Here is a 27,807-nt window from a genome sequence, read left to right as displayed (position 1 = left end):
ATACTCGTATTAAGCAAAAATTGTTGGATAGTCATACCGTATATAAAGCGCTGAACTATTTTCTCATTTCATCGGTTCAATGGATTTCATTAATCTAGATATGAGAAATTACTAGATATAGATATGTAAATTGTATTATTTTCATTTCGGCTTAAACGAAATTGTTAAAAGAAATATATATTTTAGAACAAAGCTCTTATTTCATCCAAATTTCGAATGCTACAATCAAATTAAATTGAATTGTAACAGGATCACAACTGTGTACGTTAAATTCCAGCAATATGTTGGGTGAAATATTGATTTGAATCTCATATAATATAAAGTTGAAAAAAAACTTGTAAAAATACGTTGTTTGACTTATTGTAATAGTGTAAAAATATTTTTGCTGCAATCAATATTGTAGGACAACTAAAAATATAATAACTATTATTGTTTTAAGCACTTGATAAAATATATTACTTGTATTTAAAAATATTATGTTTTAAAATATTGTCGTTGCGAATTAATGTCATTAAATATATAAAATCATTTTGACTCTGGGCAAAAACAATGCCAAAAATTACTGCACTAATTGAAATTAAGTTCATTTATTAGAACAAAATATTATACTTTATATTTTATATAAGAACGATGTATATAACTTAAAATTACGAATAACAAGTCCATGGTAAGGAATCGTTTATCATCTTTAAGATTAATATTAAAACAAATGCGATTTTCCGAAAAATCGCCATAAATTTAATCCTATTTGACAGGTTCTCATTATAGAAATAATAAAATTTAGAACGAACTTTCACAATTAATTAGTCAAAGCTGAAAAGTGAGATAACTCCATTTGAAACTCGCCGTTTTCCCATTTCCTTGAGGAACATCGTTTAACTCCTTCTAAATTATATCGTAATAGCCACCGAGATACTACAGAGCCCATTAAAATTTTTTTGTTAAATAAGGAAACTTTTTGGGCGTGTACTTATCAATAATTTGAGTAATATAAATATTCCCCTTTACACGTGATTAACATGTGAGTAAATAGCTAATTAGCTACTAATATAGTGGATTATCTACGTATCGTGCAAAAAATAAAAAAAATATCGGTATTTTTATTGACCAAAATAGTATAACTATTTTGGTCAATATTTAATCTTTTTACAAGTGTTTTTATGAAATATATTTTCGATGTATCTTTAAAATTATTTTGTAATAACGATTTATTTTAATGGGTTTCCAAAATTATCATTAGCTAAGAAACTAACAAAAAATAAAAAAATTGACAAGAAAATAAAAGGTTTATCGAATATTTTGACTACATATATTTCTTAAAAAATAATACCTTAATAAGAAATAATAAAACCTTTTATTTTTTTGTGCATGTAAATATTAATAAGGTACATATAATATACAGAAAATGTTTACATAAATATTATATATTAAATAATTTTTTATTGATGGTAAATTGTATAAAATTTATAAAGTTTACTTAATTTATTAATAAAAATAATCTTTTTTTTTTTGTTCTTCTTTTCCTCTTATCTTGCCTACTGCTTAATAAATTGTCCTCGTAATTTATGGATAAGGTCATCTGTGATTTAAGTTATTTTTAGTTATATAGTAAGTTTCCTTAATATTTTAATGTAATATCAATATCATTAATAAGGACCAAAATAAATAAATCAATACTTCTGTTGATTTTTATCGTTTATTTCCTTTCGCCGACACTTAACTAAATTAATTCAAGGTAATTATGTATTCTGTTTATATACATATTATATATTCAGGGTCTTAGTATGATTACTAGAGCTGTAGTAATCTTCCATTACACACGCTTAGTCTTGTCTTCTTACAGACAAGGTATGTTTTGTAGTATTTTTTTTTTATATAAAATAGGAAGACGGACGAGCATATGGGCCACCTGATGGTAAGTGGTCACCAAACGCCCTTAGACATTGGCATTGTAAGAAATGTCAACCATCGCTTACATAGTCAATGCGCCACCAACCTTGGGAACTAAGATTTTATGTCCCTTGTGCCTGTAATTACACTGGCTCACTCACCCTTCAAACCGGAACACAACAATAATAAGTACTGCTGTTTTGCGGTAGAATATCTGATGAGTGGGTGGTACCTACCCAGACGAGCTTGCACAAAGCTCTACCACCAGTAGTATTTAGCCTATATATTATATTATCTAGTTATTCTGTTTATATCAACCTGAATATTGTACGTATTAGGAGTTTTTTATATATACAATTTATATGTTGATCAAAACAACGAGTCAAATTTTGTATATAAGATAGAGCTTCATGTACACTTACAACTAACTGATATTATGACGTAGGCTAGATAGGAGAGTCGTAAATTTTAGTGGCGATTTTCTCTTCATATACATAGATTAAACGACAATCGAAATGTATAAAGTATTTTTTTTTTATTTCTTTTTACACCATGGCGTATCGTGGGGTATTTTAATTTTAACTTTTTTAATTCTTTTTCTCGCTGGTTTATCGGGTATTTTAATTCATGACATTGCCATAATTGGTTATATTATCTGTGTTACTGTTTATTATGAATTTATTAATAGAATCATCTTAAACAAAATAGTTAATTTATAACCTGTATGCTACTGTCTCCCGGCAAGGAAATGACTCCATTGTGCGCCTTGTTATTCAAGGCAAGGTGGATGGCATCAGACCACGTGGAAGGACGCCCATGCGATGGACCGACCAAATAAAAACAACTGTTGGCGGTCCTTTGCATGAATGCACGAGGCTCACCACTGACAGGGACATATGGCGCAGGCTCGTGAGGCGAATAACATCTGCACCGAATAATTTATAATACTTCATGGCGACCACGACCGCTCTGACAAGAGTGTCACGACGAAGAAGAAGATGCTACTGTAATTCATAGTACTTTAACTACATTACTTTAAAAGTTCAGATGTACCTTTAAGTACTTACTGTATAGAATCATGATGTCTAGCTTTGTTTCCGCGTTTGTACAATGTGCCTGCAGCTGCCGCACCTGCGAGCAGCGCTAATGCAGCTGCTGCACAGCCACCAGCTGCGAACAGCACTCCGCCAGAACCTCGATTGGTATCGCCAGCTAGTCTCGCCGTTTCATTGTGCGTTACGATTGTTGATAAGCCTGTTAAAATAACATATATATTAAACTTTAAATTATGAGACCGAAATATTTTAAGAACATAAAATTATATACATATACATAGTATACTCGTAAGTATAATCTAAAATACATTTAATGAATAAATGACTTTATTTCGTGTGAACAGGTCTTTAACAAAGTTAACCAATATTAATTAACATATACCCTTCATATTTATAACTAGAACTTAAAAACTAATTCCACAAATTTTCTTAAATGGTACAATTATTTTATATTTCATTTATTAATTTAGAAAATATATATTTTTTTTAAATGTTGTATAATATCTTATAAGAACAATGCATTATAGAAAAATTACCCTTACATAAACAACAGTAGCTCCAAAAGTTATTTATATAATTAGGTTGGTTCTTGTACATATTTACTACATTTGCATATTTTTAATTTAGAAATTAAATTTAATTAGATTTTCAAAGAAAGTATTATATACATGTAAAGTCCTTTCAATTATGTAATAAAAAAAACAATTATTTATATCAAAATTATTTTTATCAACAGTATACTTTGATGATTAAAATAATAATATCAGTATTCAACAAATGGTCCATTGAACGGAGCAAAATACCCATTATTACTCGGGAAACGCTAAATTAAATATTTTAAATAATAGAAGAAAATAATTAAGAAAGAGGTATGGAACGGGTGTCAAGTGCAATGCTATAACCAACTTTCTCACTCAAATGCTTGTATAATATTCTTAAATTTAAAATTAAGAGGTGTTTATTTTCAAATTTCAAAAGGTCGATTTTATTTAAAATTACATTTAACTATATATATAACTTTTACAATAAAAATATTAGTTTTTCGTTACGAAACAAATTTATCGAGAGCTTTTCGTTTTTAGTGCTAAAAAAATAATTAAAATTCAAACGCTTTTACCAGAACAAGTTGAATTCGTGCCGTAAATATGGTATACCTTCGTATTTGTAGGTATTTTTGCTATTTATACATATAAGGGTGGCGGTACCTTGATACTGGATGTTAAGGTAGGTCAGCTATGGACTGCGATATAAAAGAGATTATCATGATGATCGACTCACTGACTATTAAGGGAAGGCTAAGTAAAAACAGGAGCGATAATTAATACACTAGATAATATGGTTGACAGTGCACTGGCAATTTAAGGTGAAATGTATACCTTTAACAATGCCGATGGATTAGGTATTTGGTATTTGCAACAAATAAAAATATAACAATAAAAAATACTAGTTTCAGCCTGCGACTTCGCTCATTTTTAACGAAGCAAAGGGCAGGGCGGCAGATGTTAATAGCCTATATCCGTCGTTGGGGTTCCAGCATGCTGCGTATCGAATTTCATCAAAATCGGTTCAGTGGCTTAGCCGTGAGTGTGATCAGCGTAACATACAGACAGAGTTACTTTCGCATTTATAATATTAGTATAGGTATATTCGTTTTTATACTAAAATTGTATTAGTAAATTATGAAAACAACGTAAGCCAATTTCACATTTCCAAAACTATAATAGTTTAGCAAATTCCTCTTGGCGAAGTTTAAAATCGCAATTAAAACAGACTGCACGCATTTATGAGCCTAACTTTACACATTAATTTTGAATAGCAGTATTTAACTCAAGTTAAACCAACGAATAAAGTTGTCTTACGTTGTAAAATGTTTTGAATTAAAAAAAAAAGTAAGAAATAAAAAAAATATATATATTTATACAAGGAATCTATTTTAAAATTATAAGCATAGCTTGTTATTTTTCTGTACTTACATCAATAATATTGACACAAATTCATATTATTACTAAATTGTCTGCAAGAAATATCTCAAAAAGTTAAGCGTTTCTTAAGAATTAATATATTATTGATAACTAAATAATAATAAAAAATTAACAAAATAAAACATCCTGTTATATCAACCACTCTTCATCTTAATTTTTGAAATTAATTATTTTTAGAAGGTTGCAAAGGTAGGATAGTTCAAATCAGTATCACCATAACCCATTACTACATTACTTGGTGTTAGGGCTTTGTGCAAGCCCGTCTGGGTAGTTACTACACCCTCTCATCATATATCTACTACAAAACAGCAATACGTAGTATTGTTCTGTTCTGGTTAGAAGAGTGAATGAGCCAGTGTAACTACTGGCAAAAGGGACGTAAATCTTAGCTTCCTTGGTGATCTAAGGGATAGTTAATATTTCTTAAGGTGTCAATTTATCTGGACGATATCTAGCGTATACGTAAAAAACATGTTCGTTGCACGTTCCTTATATACATAATAGTAACGACGACGAACGATTTTGATTACTTTAAGTTTGCTTTTAAAAATTAATTCCTCAACTACGTAAATAGAAAAATCTCGTAAGTGGCGTCACTGTCGCAAAGTGACTTTGTACATATATTTGTAATTTCTAATAATGTTTCATGTATTAAAAAAGTTTGAAATATGTTTTGGTAAAACCGGTTTTGATAAAATAATTAAAAATATAAGTTGGAAAACATAATTATGACAAATTTAGTCAAAGAGAATTATTTTTTATAGTAAAATTTAAAACAATAATAAAATTAAATATATCAGTATATCTAAATTAAAGTGAAAAAAAATAAGTATATTTTTACATAATTAACACAAAAGGGTTAAGTTACTTCGATATGGCTTAAATTTCTTCCATTACTTTAAGTTATTACTAAAACATAAATACCAACGTCCAAGTTAAAACAATACAAAAACTAAACTTAATAAGTGGAAAATTTATCTCAAAAACAAACGTCCAATAATTTTCCAATCTTACAATTACAGACATTCGAATCGTGAATTTGATAAACGCACAATAAATTTGAGGCTCGTAGAGGGAACATAAAATTTCCAAGTCAAATAAAAGTACAATAGAACAATCGATACTTCCTTGTAAACACATTAAAGAGGGGAATCGAGTACCGCCCCTCATAATACGTCTTCATCCCTCGCAAAATATCCTGTTGCGTTTACTGATTCGTCTACATGCTAATAAAGAATGCGAGGGAGTGATTTGTGGAGTAAACTTGTATCCGTTCGACTGTAAGAATCAAATGATTTTGCAGCTTCAAAGATATTTGTTACAAAGAACGTGGAAAACGTTTTTTCAATTCACCAATTTTTATTAAATTACATTAATCAAACGTTAAAAATTTCATACAAACTGTTGAGCGTTGTCGTTGCGTTTAAAAATTCACTAACGTTTTACCTTCTCTATTAAAATTGAGTAATATAATATAATAAAGGAAGATAAAATCATACGCACACACGCAATAATGTAATAATAAGAAGATTAGCTTACAATTAAATTATAAAAATGGAACTGGACTATTACTTATATTCAGAGGTGCTTTAAAGTGCGTGTAACAAATGAAGTAATTGAAAAAATAAAGCCAGTAATTATAATAATATAAAGTATTATAAATGAAAACAACAAAGATTTTTTTCAGAACATTGAAATGTTCAGACGAAAACATATATTTTTATTATTAAGATTTGTAGTTTTTTTTTTCATGCTGATCTTAGTTAATTTTCAAGAGGTTTTATTTTTTGTAATAGTGGCCATTGAACATTATTTATCCTAAATAATAGTACTATTGTAATAGATATGTTTTATAATACTCAATCATTTTGTTGCGCACAGATATTGAAACGTACCTTTAATTATGTGAATTACATTCGTTTTTATAAATAAATAATAAAAAAATGTACACACAACATGTGTATTCCCAATATTCATATAATATATAGATTGTTACATTAATGGCGTATATAAGCCGATAAAATTTAAATAAGTTTTACTGTTATGCTAATAAAACGTCAAATCATCAAGCGCTCATCTGAGCAGAATATCACGCTTTGTCGATAATAATATACGAACTCTAAATAATAATTTGAGATGAAATTTAACAATTTGAGATGAACATTTACGTGTAGATAAGGCACGATATTGTACCAACAGATAATACAAACTGTTTGTTAAATAACATATAAAAATGGTATGAGTACACAAAGTAAACTCCTTTGAGTGTGGTATGAGTTAAACTTCAAGAATAAATTATAGTCCAACTTACAATATCTTGTAATGTTTCTGTAAAACGCACTACGAGTTTTTGCATTCAAATTTTTTGTGTTATTAGTGTGCGTTTCCAGCGAAATAGCACCGTGCTTTTTTACCGTGATTAAAAGTAAAGTATGTCACTATGCGGCCCATAAAGTATCCAAACAAAAAATCACGTCGGTCCATCGCTACCATCGCATCTTAAATGTGAACTTTTTTAATTACACTTGGTTATGATAGCGGTATATGTCAGTGTCGGAATTCCAAAAATCCGTAACAGTTTTTAAAAAGGTCACTTAAACACACACAAAATAAAACATTTAAACCGGTTCAGTAGTGTTTGATTAAACAGACAGTTTGTTTAAATATATAAAAGCAGCTATAAAACTTGATCAATAGCAAAACTAAAATAAATCAAGCAAATAATTAACAAATATTTGTTTACGGTGTCTTGATTTTGAAATTAATATTGCTCCGATAATAATAATTATTCCTTTGATACGAAGTGTCAATAAATTTAAAGATGTGCTTCCTTTAATAATTACTTTCGAAATACTTGTTGACAATTTCTGTGTAAGCTACTTATTACATTTCTCAAGTAAAATCACCATATTTTTATTTTTAATTACCTCTATTGATAATATGAATTAACAATAAGAATAAAAAATATTTCATTAATTCGATATAAGTCATTACAATAGCTTAGTGATTCATAAGAAAAGTTTTTCAATAATTTTGTTTTATGCGATTAAAGTATTCAGCCATTATTGTGGTTCGTACGAGTACAACAGCTATTCTGAATAAATACAGAATGATAGAAAGGAGGGCTCCTTTGAACGGCAGTTGTAGCCGATAAATTTATTGTTATTATTATTACCACAGACAAAGTGTTCGGGAAACTACGTTTTATATTGCTTTATGTGTTTTAGTGCATCTATTGGTTGTTAAAAAGAGGGGGAAGATACGGTTTAAGTTTAACTATTTTTCATACAACTTTCATAAAAGATCGTTATCGCTATTTATCTGAATATTTTACCTATTTCTGATTATTATTTATGTAAGCATTGCTTGTGATATATCTTATGACTAATTCTTGTCTATAAATATACATGTTTATGTTTATAAAAGAAATTTCTGTGCAAAATTTTGATCCCGTTAGACCATCGGCGTAGGCTGGTATGCCAGCCAGTCATTTTAAAATGTTATTAAGTAGATGTATATTTTGTGTATCTCGGAAACTTCTGGCATCAACGATTTGACTCAAATTTTTTACTTAGATAAGGTATTTATTTTTAATTTTATATGTATTTCACGAATAAAAGCAATTCGGAAAAGATATAAAAAATAACGAAATGAAACTCGGTCGCCCAGGTACTATTATATATATGCAACATGGATATACATATACAACATGGAAATCCTATATCTGATTTACATATTGTATATTTTACTAGCTTTTGTATGATAAAACGTGTGTTGTGTTAATATTCTATGTTTTTTTTCCTCCATGGGTATGCTAGAAAAAATATCTTCAAGAAATACGCATGCCTTATATAACTTAGTTGTCCTTTGATATAATTATGAAAATATTCCTAATGCATATAATAAATTATTTCTTACTTTATTTAATCACTTTATTGAATACATTAATCATTTAAAAACAATATACAAATAAACACTTCGTGCTATTTTAAATAGTGTATTAAAGGCGGGCTTTTATACCAAAGAGTCTTGAATAAATTATAAGCTTTCAATGTAACCGTGAATTTGTATACCGTAGTTAAGGAAATGCATAAGCGCTTACAAAGAGATTATATATTATGATTTAATGCGATAATTTAATAACGAACAGTTCAATTAGAGAATATTCTTAAGTTAAAAATGTGTGGTAACTAAATTCGAGCTCAGTGGCGTTTCATTGGAGAGCATATGTCCAACAGTGGTCGACAAAGGGATGATGATGATCATGAAGTAAATTGACTTACCCTTCAAGCAAATCTTATTCCTCTTGAAAATCAGTCTGACGTCTTTATGAGCGCGGTCTGGTGATGAGATATTCAGCTGCATCGTAACTAAGATCTCCGCACTCCTCGAACCCGTACACGGAAGCCGAACCCTAGTTTGATTTGCAATATTTTAGAATGATTTTTATATATACAATAAATCTTATGTTATTTAATAAGAAATTAAATAGATTATTCTATGTACAATTTGATCTGCCCACATTATGTATATATTTAACTAAATGACTGGAGCAGTTTTCATTTATAAAAGGGAATAGCAGAATTTGTTTGAAGTCGATAGCATCATGTTTTTAGGCGAACGAAACGTTCAGGAATGCTATATAAACATGTTTATAAATACACACTAACATACACAGGCAGATATTTTTATGAAGAATGGATAGCTTAATCCATTCATATTTGTAAAATTACTTTCAATAAACAGGTGATTAAGACTAAATTAGATATTAGAAACGTATTCAACGTAAAACATTACGTTATGTATTAAGAAATAATACATTACCAAATGAACATAAATAGCATCCTAAATATGAAAAAGCTACCGAAACAATAACAGTTCCGTCTTAACTCGTAAAATCACAAGGGAAAACTTTGACCTTGGTAAGGCCAATTTACCTAAACGTCTGCAGCGTGGTAGGCACGTAGCCTCGCTCGGATATATTGACTTGCGGCGGCAGCATGGCGCCTCTGCTCTCGTAGTCTATACCCATCACGTACGGCAACTGCGAGCAAACAACACATGTATGAATAATGAATGATTTTGAGATCATTTTATGAAAACAGTCGAGTTGAATTCGATTATAATTTGCTAATGAAAATGTAGACTTTATTGTAAGTTATATGTATACAAAAGCATAATATAGAGAATATTCGAGAATTGTAAAATATTTTCTTTCTAATAATTATAATTAAAGTATATTATGTCTGAATCATTTTCTATTTATCTTTGTTTTATCGGTCACGAAAACCACCTGATGGAGTTTTATTTTATTCGGTAAAATTTAATAACGTTGGATTAATACTTCCTGGATATAATAAAATAAACTTTTATTTCCGTATTTTACTTTCAGACGAAGTCAAATAAATGCTCGTATTAAACTAATTACAACGGCGTTGAAAGGCTTTTAAAATTAAACATTTTTAATTTTAATTAATGAATATAATCGTAGTTATGTTAGTATTAGTATACTTCTATAGATTTGCAATTAAGGCTTTAATGCTTCCTCCATCACATGCAGCGCCCAGGATTACAAACAGCGCAGAATAATCCAACGACTGTTATATGGAATACCATATTTTAACTGTACATTAAGATTAAAACGATGCATGCGTTTTCATTGCACGTACTCTTATGTCTTGAAAATTTAATATGTTAAGCTTTCTCGACAAAATATATTGCTTTGATGTAAGGACGTATAGAAATATGACATTCCTTTAAGAATTAATCACTCATACTGCGCTGAAGAAATTCTATATAGATTTATGAGATACGTAATTATGTGTAAGTTGTAATTGGTAAAAAAACCAATCTTATTATATCTCTAAACACGTTATGTTATTTCAAAAGTAATCTTCAAATCCGCTGTCATTTTATTTATATTGTATCATTTTTAATACATTTCTAAGCATCTTACAAATCACAAAATTATTATTTTTCTTTTTTTCTCATTTCTGAGGTATTTTTTCCGAGCCCGTGGTAAAGTTTTGACAATCAATAAGTAAATGTAATAATGGTTTTATACTAAAGATTATGAATTTGCCCCATCAATATTATGATGAGCGTGAATTAAATTATTAATAGAATTAAAATCACAGTAAGCGCAAGCGCAGCCATTTCAATTTGGCTTTTAAAAGTCAACTCACTGGTGGTAGGGCTTTGTGCAAGCTCGTCTGGGTAGGTACCACCCACTCATCAGATATTCTACCGCAAAACAGCAATACTTGATATTGTTGTGTTCCGGTTTGAAGGGTGAGTGAGCCAGTGTAATTACAGGCACAAGGGACATAAAATCTTAGTTCCCAAGGTTGGTGGCGCATTGGCCATAAGCAATGGTTGACATTTCTTACAATGCCAATGGGCGTTTGGTGACTACTTACCATCAGGTGGCCCATATGCTCGTCCACCTTCCTATTCTATAAAAAAAAAAAAACAACTAAACCTCACGGGCGAGACAGAGCGCATATTGATCATAATCATAAAATTTACTTATTATTACTCGTCCGATTCTGAAAATATCTAAACTGATCATATAATTACATTATAGTAATTACATAGCTCGGAACACATCGAGTATATACTATTTTAAGAAAAATGTTATTTACTTTCAATATTATTTGTATGGATGTGTAATGTGTATTTGTGTCACCGAATATAAGAGGCGCTTACGCATTCATTGAACTTTATTGCCTTCAACTGTTAATAAAAACCTTTTTAAATAATTCGATTTCTTAGTAGTTTAGATTACGCAGAAAAATAATCAAGTAATTTCACAATATTATGACATGTTATAGGATTGTATTATTTATTTAAATGCTATTAAACGAAAGAAAGACAATCGTCAGTGGTTTTAAGTATGTATGCGATGTCTTGTCTAAATATAAAGTATCAAAGTCCAAACCCTCTTTATTTGCCTAGTTCCATGCTATGAATTCTAAAAAGATATTAAGAAAGCTTGATCAAATAAATTCGAAGCAAAACTAGAAATTTCAGTTCTCAGTCTGCAACCATCACGTAAAGCAACTGCGCAGAATTTAAAATGTCGTAGTGAACAATTCTTAACGTGATTTTACTAAAGCAGTAATACTATTTTCATTTCATAATTAGTTATAAAATAAAATAACGCTAAACAATCCAGTTTAGATTGCATAGAATGTTTTTCTTGTATTTGGGATTATGAAAAAAACACCGCATTTTTTCAATATAGTTAAAGTTTTAATTCTTAAATTCAGTGGTTATAGCAAAATCATTTCGAGAGTAATGCCATAGGGCAATCTTTTGGAGTATTTATTATATATATTTATTACATATTATATATTGTAAGCAGGTATTTCGCATTTTTTTTATTTCAATAGAATATTATTTATATTGCATGTGGTATTTTGTAAAGTAAATGATCAGGTACAAAATTTATTTACTAATTGTGAACTAAAAACTTGTTTTTTTTTTGTAATCTTCTCTTTTAATTAGTTTTATTATTTGTAAGTTTATTCATCAATGATATTATTAAGTGTATTTTTCTCTAGGAGAAGAACGAAAAAAGCACAAGAAACGACAGGCTTAGATATTAATTTTGTTAATGTAATGAAGTTACAAGCAACGCCTTTTAGGTAATTAGTTAAAACATCTATCAAATAAATTGTAGAATGAACACTCGGGAACACGCTTCAGAATTTGAATGAAAAACGACGACATAATCTGGTCTTTTGTTACGTAAAATTAAGCGCTTTAAAGCCAAATTGGAAAGTGAGGAAACAACATCAGAACAATTAAAGTTGCTATTCGAAACAGTGTTTGAATGGAAGACTAATTCACTGCTATAGAGGCGTATCTTAAGCGTTGATTAAGGATCAGAAAATTCGTTTGAGAAAATTTAATGATAATTTTTTTATAAATATAAAATATCGAAAGCAACTTTATCGTGTTTATAAAATCATAATTTTTTTTTATGTAGCGGCCTTTGACTAGCAGAGCCTCTTATCTTGATATGTCTTCTACGCTACTTCAGTATGGTGGCATAATTTCATTCGACACATGCATGTTTTGCTTAATATAATCGAGTAGAAATTCATTTTAAACACAAATTCGAAGCCGCATTCTTCAATTAAGATCGATGTGTTCAATTCACTGTGTGTTCTGGTATCTTTCGTTTTTAAGCAGTATTTTATTTTATTTTCAATTTAAACTTAAGATATAAGGTATCGACTAAGTTAGTTACTGTAATTTTAATTAATATACTCTATAATTATTTTTACATAAAAGATATTTATTTCAACAAAAATATTTGTGTACGTTATTAAAAGGAGCCGTAAGTGCATCCAATTTCACAACATGTGTCTCGACGGCGGCGAGATGAGGCAGAACAAACAAACTCACTCGCATATTTGTAATATTAGTTTTAACAAGATACATAAAATGTAATTAAAACCTTCAGATTTTGTTTATTATGTTTCTCTTACCGGTCTCTTCCCGAGCGCCTGCCACATAAATTCTAAATCTGCAATGTGCGCCGGAACTGGCACTATGAAGCCTGTCGCGTAGGTATTAACCACACCCTCCCTCACGTAGTACAGTTCTGCGTCTAATCCTAAAACAAAAAAATATATAAGTAAATATCAGTAATATCTAATATTAGTAGTAATATTAGCTATGTTTTTTTCGACGTAACAATATTAACGACAAATTAAAATTAATTATATCTTGAACACAATTTGTATGGTTTTAGTTCTCTATTATTTTATATATTAATATTACCATTTGTCTTTCTTAAAAGTAAATGTGAATTTCGCAGAGAAGGTTTGCAAACTGTCACATCAAATTTAACTTTACAAATGTAATAAATTCACTGTCCAATACCAAAATGAAATGTCAACATCATTTGTGACATTTAATTCACTCTTAAAGTACCAATATATTTGCTTTTAAAAAGTTCTAACTATTAAGAATAAATACATAAAGGTTGTACTTTTAAGATGATATCTTTTTAAATGGCAGGATGCAATAAATAACGCAAATTCTCTGTATGTTCGATTTGCTCTTACAATAATGCATTGGCATGCACATAAATCATGATTTCTTTCGATTTCGCTTCGAAAGTTGTCATACGTGCTATGTATTTTAAATCGAATTTATTATTTCGATGTAAGTGTTAAGATAGTTTTTATATGTATATTTCTTTATCTAACATAAGTACCTGTGTGTAGATTAAATAACAATATAAATATACATAATTAATTTACTTTATATGTTTATAGCGTTTAAATAATAAAAAAACAGGTTGATGCCGCACTACCAGAGCAAAAACAATGTTTTAATTAATCTTTTATTTTTATAAACATATTAAAAAAACTGCAGTAAGCCAGCGTTGTGGATCTAATAACTTCTAATTTTAAAAGGCTTAGAAATGTTTTTCTCTCTAGTTGTGCTACGATTACGGCACATTTGTTACAAAATTATACTTAAGAAAATAGTATTTAAATAATAAAAACACTGATAAACAAAACACTCTGTGTTTAGCTTTGCCGATTACTTGCCCAAGTTCATCCAACTTGGATTGGACAGAAGAGTAGCACGATATGAGGTGTTTACTCCTCCTTCGATCTCACGCTAAAACATATTATATGTTGAACAGGGAAATAATCAGTGCAAAATAGTAAGTCTCGTTTAAAAATATTCCAATATTAATCTAAAAAAATATACGGTCGTTACGGGAACTTGTGAAACATCAAAATTGATTGTTGTCGAAAGAATTTATCATTAAAGCAAACCAATAATTATAAGTGAAATTAATAAGAACTTAGTTTCATTAAGTTATTAAATAAATACTATAATTTTCTTATTATTATAATAATATATGTCAACGAAGTCTAGAGGCTAGATGTAATGCCGCAGACCCGGAGGTCCTGGGTTGAAGTCCCTGGTCAGGCCAATAAAAAGGTTTGTCGATTCTCAATAGCCTATCGGTTTATGGGAGTTAGGGAATAGAGAGTGCACCTGTGCTTGCGCACATACTTGTGCTCAATAATAATGTCTATTATATATAGTAAATATATAATAGACATTATTATTGAGCACAATATAATACCAAATATATAATATATACTAAATAATATGTCCTTCAGTTTTCCTAATCTCTGGACCACCTTATATACGCGCCATACACACACATTTATCACGTGCATTTGTGTGGATAAGAGCAATGCATCCAAGTTACCTTATTAATATTTCAGATACATCCTATTTAAAATCAAATTATTCTAATTTTTGAAATAGCCTATTGAAGTCAAAGAAATGTCATCTTTAATTCAACATTATAGAATCTGAATTTCCTTGAAAATTCTGACACGATTTCATTCAAAAGATACAGACGAATGAATGCATCGAACAAATGGTATTCTACCCCAGATGCTAGTTCGATTCCCGTGGGGCGTAGTGCGTCAAATTATCCAACTAACTCCATTTGCAAAGCCAAAAGACGAGTGTATACTTGGACGAACAATTTTGGTACTTAAGCATTTTGTCCAATAAAATAACTACGTGAGGTGGTTTTTAAATCCAATAATACCACTTATATTGTGTATTAAGGTAGGTTTTACTACTAATATAATAATAACCAAAGTAAGTGTTAAAATCACAGAGATATACTTATATATATTTATTACAAAAATACCAAAACATATCTTAAGTTGTATCAAATAATTTGTTCATACGGCGCTTATTTTTTTAATTTTTGATCATCATAATGAATGATTATACTTTTGTGATAAAATAATAATTGTATACCAGTTTTACTTTCAGTAATCTCATTTTGTTATTGTTAGCAGATAAACTCGTATTTGTTTTTTATTTATTTTATAATCCAATGATGTTAAGGTTATAAATTTTGAACATATGTATTTGTGCCTATTTTATTGTATAAATATAAAAAACCTTGTATGCTTAACAAACATAACAAAAAATAACGGAAAAATGGATGCTAACAAAACAAACTGTGAAACGTATCATTTTCGAGGGGCACTTGTAATATTAGCTCAGTATTGAAATCGCTAGTACTGTTGGAAAAAAAAGATAAAAAATTAAAATGGTGGATCATGCAATCAGCGTTCATTTGGAGGCGGCAAAGCGAACGCGACAGTCAAACGGACTGAATATGAAGTGGCACTTTGCACAATTGATGAATCACTACCCCTACTTTGAACATGCACATATAGCTATTAGGGTTGACAAATTGTCCGTATGCTCTTAAAAAATATGTTTCATTTTGTATTTTTTTCACAAATCCAACTTATTTCAAAAGATAGTCAAAATATATGTTATATTATTTTATATAACATATTACTTTTGCAGACTGCCTAAGATCGGGACGTTTGGCGTTCTATGGGGGAGGCTTTCGTCTAGCAGTGGACGAAAGGCTGAAAAAAAACGACTTTTTGCGTAATATTGCTAGTTAAATCAACTTATGCCGTTTTGTCACAAATATTAACACATATAACCGCTGATAGCAATACTTAGTATTGTTGCATTCCGGTTGTAAGGATGAGTGAGCCAGTGTAACTACAGGCACAAGGAACATAACATCTTCGTTCCCAAGGTTGGTGGTGCATTTGCTATGTAAGGAATGTTTAATGTTTCTTACATCGCCAATGTCTATGGGCAGTGGTGACCACTTAACATCAGGTGGCCCATTTGCCCGTCCAACTACGTATATAATAATTATAATAGCATAACTATATTAATAATTTTTTAAATAATTTGGCAAATGGCAAAATGTTAGAGTACGATAATGACACAAATATTATAATTTACATCTTTTAAAACTTTGAGTAAAATTATTGACAAACAAACTTGATTAGTTTTTATTAGGTTCAAAATCTGCCTTTATTTAAAAAAAATATTTTAGAATGGTAAACGAGCAAAAGGACCGCCTGGCGGTAATGGATAGGTCCTTTGACTTCTTACATTATAAAAGTGTGGCAACTACAGGATATGTATTGGTAACCATTCTGAGTGAGTTTTCAATCGGAACCAAAAGAATAATCGGTGAGTGGGTGCTACCCAACCAAACTACACAAAACTCTACCACCGGTATCGTAAAACCAGCTTAATTATTTTTGTTTTATTTTTTACATACAGTAACAGTAACAGTAACAGCCTGTTAATGTCCCACTGCTGGGCTAAGGCCTCCTCTCCCTTTTGAGGAGAGGGTTTGGAGCTTATTCCACCACGCTGCTCCAATGCGGGTTGGTAGAATACACATGTGGCAGAATTTCAATGAAAATAGACACATGCAGGTTTCCTCACGATGTTTTCCTTCACCGTTAAGCACGAGATGAATTATAAACACTAATTAAGCACATGAAAATTTAGTGGTTCTTGCCCGGGTTTGAACCCGCGATCATCGGTTAAGATTCACGCGTTCTTACCACTAGGCCATCTCGGCTTTTTTATTTATTTTTTACATACGAGTAGTTTATAACAAAATAATAATTTATTTATATTACCTTTACAACCCTATGCCTATGCTCAGGCACCCCAGTCTCCCTTATACCTTTAGACAATACTGACGCCGGACACCCTAGACATCGCCATGTAGCCACTCTGAGTGCATCATCTTGTTTATCTGTTTGCTATAAACATGTTCGTCTGGATTACACGCTTTTTATTTATTTTTATTTTTCAATCTAATAATAATTGTATCATATTCATATTTATAATTAAAATAAATTTACATGTGTTCATGTTATTTGAAAACGTTTATTAATTGCCGCGTTCAAAGATTACTAAATTTAATGAACTCGATATATACATACTTTATTACATTCTATATATGGGAGTTTTTTTTTATAATTTAATTGTTAATTATCTTTAATTTGAAATAGAACACTATCCCGCTTAACTAATTATCCACTTTGATGATTTCAACTAATTTAAGAAATGCAAAAGTGAGTGCGTTTTTAAGTCTTCAAGTTAACTTCTCAACCGATCATCGTGAAATTTTGCATGTATGTTGTTAAGGGAACAGATAAGAACTTATAATGCCTTAAATATGGCAACGCCACAGGCGGAAACTAGTATTTATATATTTATAAAAGATAAGTCTGAGGCGTGTGGCAAGACGTAGGAACATATTAAGGGCACAGAGAACGCTTGTCGGTTTCAATATTTATTATAATTAAAAAAAATCCCATTATTAAAAAAAAAGCATAGAATAATTTTATTTACTAGTACGGATAAAAAAAATATAGTAAACTTAAACAAACATTTCACCATTTTAGCAGTTTTCTTTTTTCAACAACATAAATCCTTCGAAATTATATCATTAAAGTTAATCAGTACACATCTTAACTAAAAATTAAAACATATTTTAACATAATTAACATTGTTAAATACATTTTCTTTGAAACAATCGTTTTCTAATTATACAAACGTACTAACAAGCGGATGAACCCCGCGGCGGCGCCTTTGTTATCAAGGCGCGAATGTGTACCTCGTTACTAGATTCAATCTGTACTTGTTAATGAGACCACCCTTAGTATTTCATACTGCATTTTCATAATTACCCTCATGTCGTGCCTTTTGTCAACATTTTTCCATTTCTTGTTAACGACATGTTTACATTATCGAATCGTGTTCGCTGTGACTAGTTTTTAGTTGTTTTCCATTTGCCTCTATAATTAAACAATGGAAAATAAAAATCTTTGCTCATTAGTAGCGTGTAAATATTGTTGATTATATGATGTTTTTTATATTGGAGTTTTCATTTGAACTTTCGTCGAACTGGTGATTAGATTTACCTGGATACGGAACCGGAGTCAGGTGGTTTCAACATGTATACATATATATGTTTATTAAATCTGTCCAGAATAGTATGTTATGTGTAAAAAATGAAGTATAATCTTACTATCAAATCAAATTAAAGTTTTAAAATAAAGTAGTAGTAGTAAGTTTTCTGTATGTGCAGCACATTTAACGATTACAATCTTATGTTTCCGTAATTCCGTAACAGCCTGTGAATGTCCCACTGCTGGGCTAAAAGCCTCCTGTCCACTTTTTGAGGAGAAGGTTTGGAGCTTATTCCACCACGCTGCTCCAATGCGGGTTGGTAGAATACACATGTGGCAGAATTTCAATGAAATTAGACACATGCAGGTTTCCTCACGATGTTTTCCTTCACCGCAAAGCACAAGATGAATTATAAACAAAAATTAAGCACATGAAAATTCAGTGGTGCTTGCTCGGGTTTGAACCCACGATCATCGGTTAAGATTCACGCGTTCTTACCACTAGGCCATCTCGGCTTTTTTATATAATTAATTTTATTAATTACCAAAACAGAATTGTCTAAGCTATGTGTATCCTGACTTTAAAGACTTGTGATCACTGGAGTGTCTATAAATACACTGTACCAACCGACGACAAGCACTCCGGTTTCAACGTATAATGAGCCATTATATGTAATTATGGACAATGGAATCACCATTGAACCTGTAATTTGGATCATTTTACTTACAGTATACCTACTACGGGCTTAAAGTTAATAAGGTCTTGATTACACAGTTGTATTCTATGAAATAACTGTTAATAAATAATAATAAACAAATAAATACATTATGTTATATAATACAAAGATATACTAATTTATGATTATGTACATATATTTAAGTGATTATACATTTTGTTCCGGTTTTATAGGGTTTGGGGACTCCTCGACTAGACTACTTAAGCTTTAATTGACATTACATCTAAGAAATAACGTAAATACATAATTAATAATAATGATTTACTTAGCTGTTCATCTTTTAATATTAATATATTAATTTGAATGATTTTACCAAGTCGAAAATTTTTAAATAACGGTGTGTAATTACACTGGTTTTTTTTTTTGTTAATTGGACCAAAATTGCATGAAATAAAAGCTTGAATAATAAGTATAAAAATTACGCATTTGTAAACTAAAGTTAACAACGACCACATTTAAACTGTTCATCGTGTCGTTACGGATAATATGCTTCCGTTCACTATGCAGATATATATAATTGGATGGGTAGAATTGGAATAACTTTATAAAGTATTATTGCAAATGTACTTTAATAGTAATAATTACTTAATTTAGAAACGAAAGCTTCCGATCGCAACTCCGAATCACATGATATTAAATTAATAAATACAACTTTTACTGGTGGTGGGGCTTTGTGGAAGCTCGTCTGGGTACCACACACTCATCAGATATTCTACCGCAAAACAGCAGTACTTGGTATTGTTATGTTTCGGTTTGAAGGGTTAGTAAGCCGGCATAACTAAAATCGCAAGGGACACTTTTAACGTTAACAGTTTTCAAAGTTGGTGGCGCATTGACGATGTAAGAAATGGTTAACGTTTCTTACAGCTTTGGGCGATGGTGACCGCTTACCATCAGGTGGCTTATTTCATAAATATAATAAAACAACGAAGGAGATAGTATACGTACCTTGCACATAATGACGTCACGGCATACGAGTCGGTCGTAGCATCATAGTGAATCAATAGATGTTTTAAAAAAAAGTAATTTAAACAAAATAGTTACGTATTTAAATACAAACAATGAACCTTTTCAAAGGACATTGCAGACATCATATACAACTCTATCCGTATGCAGTGTTCAAAGATAAGCCTTTGTAGCCTTGGTAGTTTATTTATTCAGCAAACTTTCACGGACATTTATTAAAATGGCGATAACCGTGTATTTATTGTTTAGACGTTTGTTAAGCACGCAAGCGACAATGCTCAGGGCATTAGAATGTACTGTTGCAGCTTATCTTGCTTTACAGTTGACGATTTTGACGACAAAAAACAAAATGGATGTTAGCAAATCTTTTGGAAATTTGTTCTATTTTGAGTGAATTTCTATAATTATATTAATTTGATGTTTTAATTTTTTTATCTTCTAACTTAGATGAAATATTTTGTTTTAAATTCGTGTGGAAATGTTGTTAAGTTACCTGTACTAAATTACTTTTTGTACCTAATTGTTGAAAACGTAAGTGCTAAATAGTGTTATTCATTAAAGTAATCGTTTTCTATGATTGAATACCTGCTAAAATATAATCTTCAAGCACGCAGTTGTAAGTCCTAATATGTTTTATATTAGCACAAGCTGTGTACTGTGGTATTAACCGCAATGAATATTCCATAAATAACTGCGTATTAGTAACAGTCCAAGTTTCGCCACTGTTTTTCCGCTATAAATACTACTACAAAAACAATTGTATAAGTACGGCATATGCTTAAAAACTTTGCGCTCACACATTGAAAACAGTAACATCACAAATACATAATTTAATAGAACACATAAACTGGGCGAAGAGATCTGCTGTAGACTACAGTTATTCAACGCACACATATATAATTAGGGATGTCTAACGAATCGTGAGTAGTTTTTCATAACATAATAGATATTTTGTGTTGTCCTTTGGTTAAAAAATAGAATTATTTTATATAATTCTATTATATATGTAAACAATATGTTTATTAAAACATTCAATAAAACTGAATAGTAAATGAAACGTAATATATTATCCGTGGATTAAATATTATGTAATAATATTTAAATTATTATTATATATAACTCATACGGTAGCTGCGATAACGTTTGACGCACGATGAAGCAATGCGAACTCGCAACGAAAAAATCGTCGACGCTGCAGCCCTTCGTGCCGTGGAGTACCGGCTTAGAATAGTACTCCCCCAATCTCATCCCGTGGGTGTCGTAAGAGGCGACTGAGGGACGGGGAAAAGGGGGGATGGGCAGCAGCGTCCCCCCTCCCATAAACATCTTACCCCCTACTGCGCTCGCCAACACGCCTGCCCAGCGCGGCGAGTATGGGCAAACCCCTCCCTTAATGGCAGATGCGCCCAAAAAAAGGCCCCCAGTTACCGGCAAGCCCGCTAGGCCCGACCAAGGTAGCGGTCGCGGTATCGGCAGGGCAGGGGTGCTAAGAATCACCGGTTCACGGCAGGCTACCGTATAAAACGACTGAAAATGGCAACGTATAATGGACGCTCGATGAGGCTGGACCATCACCTCGCCGAATTAGAAGTAGAGTTAAGTCATATAAACTGGCATATACTGGGGTTATCTGAAGTCCGAAGACAGGGGGAGGACACGATAACTCTAGAGTCCGGTAACTTACTCTACTTCCGCGAAGGTGATAACCTCTCCCAGGGTGGTGTCGGTTTTCTAGTCAAAAAGGATCTCATTAGCAGCATTGTGGAAATCAGTAGTGTGTCGAACCGGGTAGCGTACCTTGTCCTAAAACTTTCCGACAGGTACTCCCTGAAGGTTGTACAGGTATATGCGCCAACTTCGACATACTCTGATGATGTGGTCGAAGCGATGTACGAGGACATCGCAAAGGCCCTCAACGACACCTCGAGGGCCCACTACAATGTTGTTATGGGAGACTTTAATGCTAAAGTGGGAGTACAAGATAGCGGTGAATCGAAAGTCGAACCTTACGGCTTGGGCTGCAGAAATCACAGGGGGCAAATGCTGGTAAACTTTCTCGAAGCGCAGGGGCTTTTTTGATGAATTCTTTCTTTCAAAAAAAGCCTCAGAGGAGGTGGACCTGGCGAAGCCCCGATAACGTGACAAGGAACGAGATAGACTTTATCATTTCGAATAAAAGGCACATATTTAGAGATGTTTCAGTGATCAACAAGTTTAATACCGGAAGTGATCACCGCTTGGTTCGAGGCACTCTAAATATCAACTTAAAAGCCGAAAGATCGAGAATGATGAGGTCTACTCTCCGACCTACCATGCTCCAAGCTGCTCAAGGCTCCGAAAAGTTCCAAATGGAACTTCAAAATCAATTCACCGCGTTGGAAACCATAAGCAGCATTGATGAGAGAACCGACACGCTGGTCAAAATACTGCAAAACACATCCCGCAAGTGTTTTCCGCCACAGAGAAGAGACAACGCACCAAAACTCTCTGCTGAGACACTCGAGCTCATGAGAAAACGACGAGAACTACCATCGTTTTTGTCAGATAAGGCCTTAAACCGAACAATGAAAACGCTGACGCGACACGATCTCCGACGCTCCAATACCCGTGCCATCAAGGCTGCGATTGAGCAAAATCGGGGATCGAAAGTGTTCGCTCGCAAGTTTGGGAGGCCGCGTCTGACAAAACTTAAAACTGAAAATGGTGGGGTCGTTACCTCTAGGCCTGAGATTATCGGAGAAGTAGAGAGGTTTTATGGGCAGTTGTTCTCTTCAAGATCGGATAAACCCGTGGGAATCAGTATTGATGACCAGCGCGCCCCTCTTATGCGCCATTACTCCGAGGAGCTCCCGGTCGTTGACCAAGGAGAGATTAGGGCGGCTCTAGAACAGCTTAAAAACAACAAAGCTCCGGGAGATGACGGAATCACAACAGAGTTGCTTAAGGCAGGCGGGACTCCGGTCCTGAAAGAGCTAGCAAGCCTCTTTAATTCCGTCATCCAACATGGCAAGACCCCGGAAACGTGGAGCGGGAGTGAGGTGGTACTGTTTTTCAAGAAAGGTGATAAAACCCTCTTGAAAAACTACAGACCAATCTCCCTCCTGAGTCACGTGTATAAGCTGTTCTCAAGAGTCGTCACGAACCGTCTCGCCAGACGACTTGACGAGTTCCAGCCCCCAGAGCAAGCCGGCTTTCGATCAGGCTACAGCACCGTGGACCACATCCATACTGTTCGGCAGATTGTGCAGAAGATCGAAGAGTACAATCAGCCGCTGTGTATGGCATTTGTGGACTACGAGAAAGCCTTCGACTCCATCGAAACCTGGGCAGTGCTCGACTCATTGCAGAGATGTCATATCGATTGGAGATATATCGAGGTACTGAGATGTCTGTACAACGCCGCTACAATGACTGTCCACATCCAGGACTGTAAGACGAAGGCGATCCAACTGCGCAGAGGGGTGAGACAGGGGGATGTAATATCCCCGAAACTGTTCACCAACGCGTTGGAAGACGTTTTCAAAACGCTGGATTGGACTAGGTATGGAGTCAATGTAAACGGCGAGTACATCTCACACCTTCGATTTGCCGACGATATCGTCATCATAGCAGAGTCGCTGGAACAACTCACCGAAATGCTGCGTAGCCTAGGCGAGTCTTCCCGGTGTGTCGGTCTCGGTATGAACTTGGACAAGACCAAGGTCATGTTCAATAGGCATGTCGTGCCGGGACCGATATACGTCGAGGGGAAACCTCTCGAAGTTGTTAGTGAATATACCTACCTAGGACAGATAATACAAGTCGGTAGGAACAACTTCGAGAAGGAAGCCGATCGAAGAATTCGCTTGGGATGGGCAGCATTTGGCAACCTTCGTCAAGTCCTCAAGTCGTCTATACCGCAATGTTTGAAGACGAAAGTCTTCAACCAATGCGTCTTACCTGCCATGACATACGGTGCCGAAACGTGGACACTAACTGCGGGACTAGTCCACAAATTCAAAGTCGCTCAGCGTGCTATGGAGCGAGCTATGCTCGGAGTATCTTTGAAGGATAAGATCAGAAATGAGATTATCCGGAAAAGAACCGGAGTCACCGACATAGCTTGCAAAATTAGCAGGCTGAAGTGGCAGTGGGCTGGTCACGTATGTCGTAGGACCGATGGCCGTTGGAGCAGACGAGTCCTAGAGTGGAGACCGCGAATCGGCAAGAGCAGCGTAGGGCGCCCTCCAGCCAGGTGGACCGACGACCTTAAGAAGGTGGCGGGCACCAACTGGATGCGGAAGGCGGAGGACAGGGAGCTTTGGCGCACCTTGGGAGAGGCCTATGTTCAGCAGTGGCCAACGATTGGCTGTTGATTGATTGCAGCCCTTCGCTAAGCAGTGCTTTGCGGCATGCATCTTTCAAAGCTTACCGGCTTTGTGACGTCACACTTGTTGGCCATTTGACAGTAGGTGTTTGAAACAAATGAAGAAACAATTATGGTAATACTATTCAATCAGAGTGATATTCTCATGACAGACGACGACCGCTATTCCCTACGTAAGAGTAGTTATAGTGCTCGGGTGTCTTAGTAAACACAGGCTCTCAGGCGCTCTGCACTGCCTTAATATCAGAAGCATATAGGATGACCATCTTATATAACCGTAGAGAGATCACAGACACGAGGGAACACCATTGCTTACTTCAAAACTCCGGGTTTCTACTATGATTTACTTTTCAAAACCTAATAACACGGCACATCTGTTCAATTCCCGTAATAATACTATTAATATATTAAGCCCAGAACCTAATCTTCAGACGTACAAGCTCGCCATTGAATCATAACTTGTATTACAAATACAAACAGTCATTCCAATATTATATAATAAATAAAATAAAATAAATCTAACTCCCAAATTTTATGAAACCTTCCAAAGTCGGTTATCATAACGATAAATATCAATTTATTCCTGACCTTATTTTTGGAGATAAATCCTTTATTTTGCAACTTCTTGGATGCTGTAATTGAAAATTACTGCCTTCTGCTACTTAGAACGATATTGTTATCTGATAATACCTGTAATACTTTATAAATATTCGAGTTAAGTGAAATTACGAAAACACTATATATACAGATGGGCAGACGGGGAGATAGGCGATGTAAGAAATATTAGCCATTTCTTACATCGCCAATGCGCCACCAACCTTGGGAACGAATATGTTATGTCCCTTGTGCCTATAGTTACACTGTCTCGCTCACTATTCGAACCGGAACACAAGACTATTAATACTGCTATTCAGCAGTAGAATATCTGATGAGTGGCGGTACCTACCCAGACGGGCTTGCACAAAGCCCTACTCTACGTCATTGCACTATATTATCAACAATATAAGTCACACTGGCATTGCCGTCTGGACATTATTAACTTGACTAGATCTGAGTGTCTATCATTTTGAAATCACACCTTCTTTTTCATTTTATTTTTATTTTTAGTACTATTAGTAAGTACTATAATAACTTAACTTTTAATTTTGCTTGTATTTGTTTTATTCTTTTCATTCTTGGATTTTTTATTGTGATGTGCTTACAAATAAAGGACTATTCTATGCTTTTCTGTAGACAAACTCGCAGGCATAGCTCATTACGTATAGAAAGTCTTTATCCGTATTAATGTGATTCATTAAGTTTGTAGATTATAATGAAACCTGTCAAGGCTGTCGGAAGTATAAGCCAGCCGACAACCCGCGAATATTCATGTAATATTCATACCGTGAATTCTATGCTTTCTTTTAATTTCTTAAATGACTCAACGTTTTCCAGCTGGTAGTTTTAACGTTACAGTTTTCGTAAGTAATTAGTTTTTATTTTAATTTACCGTAAAAATATATTTTCACATTTATTCTTTTTATGAATTTGTATGTTTAGTTTTATAGAAAATGTATGCATGGAATAGTATTTATTTGTAAATATTTTTATTATTCAATATTCCATTCACCGTCATGATTTGGACACGTTTGTTCCTTAACAACGTAAACTCGATTATTTTTTTACATATGTTGAACGTTCCTCGATAAATGTCGTAAGTGCTTAAGAACATATTATAGTTATTATAATATGAACAGCATATATACGTCATAAATATTAATATATGCATAATATTAATAAGCAGCAAATATTTCTTTAAAAAAGTTAACAATTAAATTCTTTCAACGACGCGTTAGATTACAAATGACAATTTCTCTGTCCCAGCTTAACCCATTATCTACGTCACAAAACCCATTTCAATTTGTCGTGTAAATCCGCTAGACGTTTTCGCTCAAAACTGTACAAATGGTCTCATAAAAATTAAAATTAAACTTGTTTGAAAAGCACGTATTACAAGGAGAGACATTAAATTATATCCCTCACAAAGAGTCCGTGGGAAGCTCGGTGTGTTTGCGACAAGGACACCATTAGTCAAATCTTGTGACCGAGCAAAAACATTATTAGAGCCCGCCTTAATGCTACAATTGTTGTCGTGTAGCTAAATTTAATGTTGAATCGTTTATGGGAACGCTGTATATGTTTTGAGTGGATTAAATACGCCTCGTGTTGGTTTCCCTGCGTTTTGAAACATCCAGACGTAATTAAAAACCATAACGTAATATATTTGCACGGAGACCCTCCGTGCAAATATATCAGTCAATCGCTAGCATTGTTAAACAAAATTACATATAATCCAAGCACAATACTTTTTAACTTTACAAGTAAATATTAAAATTTGCACCTAAATAGCTTTTACATTACATGTATACTATACCTGACATGTCATTGACATTGTATACTTTGTATACTTTTTTTACAATATATAATAATTTAATTTATATTAAAAAAAATAAACAAGTGATCTATACTTTGAAAATGTCAATGTTTTCTTTGCTCCATTTTGCAGATATAGGCAATTATATAAAAACACTACACGAACAATAAAGTCTGAGCTTAATCGTTTATTTTCAACGATGAATAATAAATTCACCGAGAGGTCAATTATGCCGTCGAATACTCAATTTGTCATATAACATCTTTGACCTCGGCATTTCCCAAAGCCGAGGCAATAATCTGTCTATATTACACAATATGGACATTCGAGATTTCCGCTTAATTTGTTAATAAAAGATCGCGTTCCGGCTTTGGGGATAACAATGACATTACTCCAGGGTTAAGTGGATTTGCACGCACGTACGACCATTCGCAACAAGTGGTCGTAACTAATAATAAAGGAAAAAATATTCTTTTCTCGTTTCGATGATATTAATATCCTTCCAATTAACGAGTACTGTTGAGGGATAATCGGTTGAAAGATATATTTTTGGAACTCGTATAAGTCTGTAAATGTCC

General features: G+C 32.8%; 1 protein-coding gene across 1 annotated transcript in view; it reads right to left on the bottom strand.

The window, feature by feature from the left end:
• The window catches only part of LOC126769019 (tyrosine-protein kinase Dnt-like), a 48,511-nt gene that overhangs the window by 8,958 nt on the left and 11,746 nt on the right, over nucleotides 1-27,807 (bottom strand). Inside the window, exons 2-6 of the mRNA XM_050487559.1 lie at nucleotides 13,426-13,553; nucleotides 9,865-9,971; nucleotides 9,211-9,341; nucleotides 2,958-3,144; nucleotides 2,133-2,135 (exon numbers count right to left, since the gene is read on the bottom strand). Coding sequence (XP_050343516.1) covers nucleotides 2,133-2,135; nucleotides 2,958-3,144; nucleotides 9,211-9,341; nucleotides 9,865-9,971; nucleotides 13,426-13,553 — 556 coding nt within the window. The remainder of the gene's footprint in view (nucleotides 1-2,132; nucleotides 2,136-2,957; nucleotides 3,145-9,210; nucleotides 9,342-9,864; nucleotides 9,972-13,425; nucleotides 13,554-27,807) is intronic.

Source organism: Nymphalis io, chromosome 1 (genome assembly GCF_905147045.1).
Source record: "Nymphalis io chromosome 1, ilAglIoxx1.1, whole genome shotgun sequence".
In the NCBI taxonomy this organism is placed as follows: domain Eukaryota; kingdom Metazoa; phylum Arthropoda; class Insecta; order Lepidoptera; family Nymphalidae; genus Nymphalis; species Nymphalis io.
Note: the sequence above shows the minus strand (reverse complement) of the source record. Positions and strands in the feature narration are given on the sequence as shown.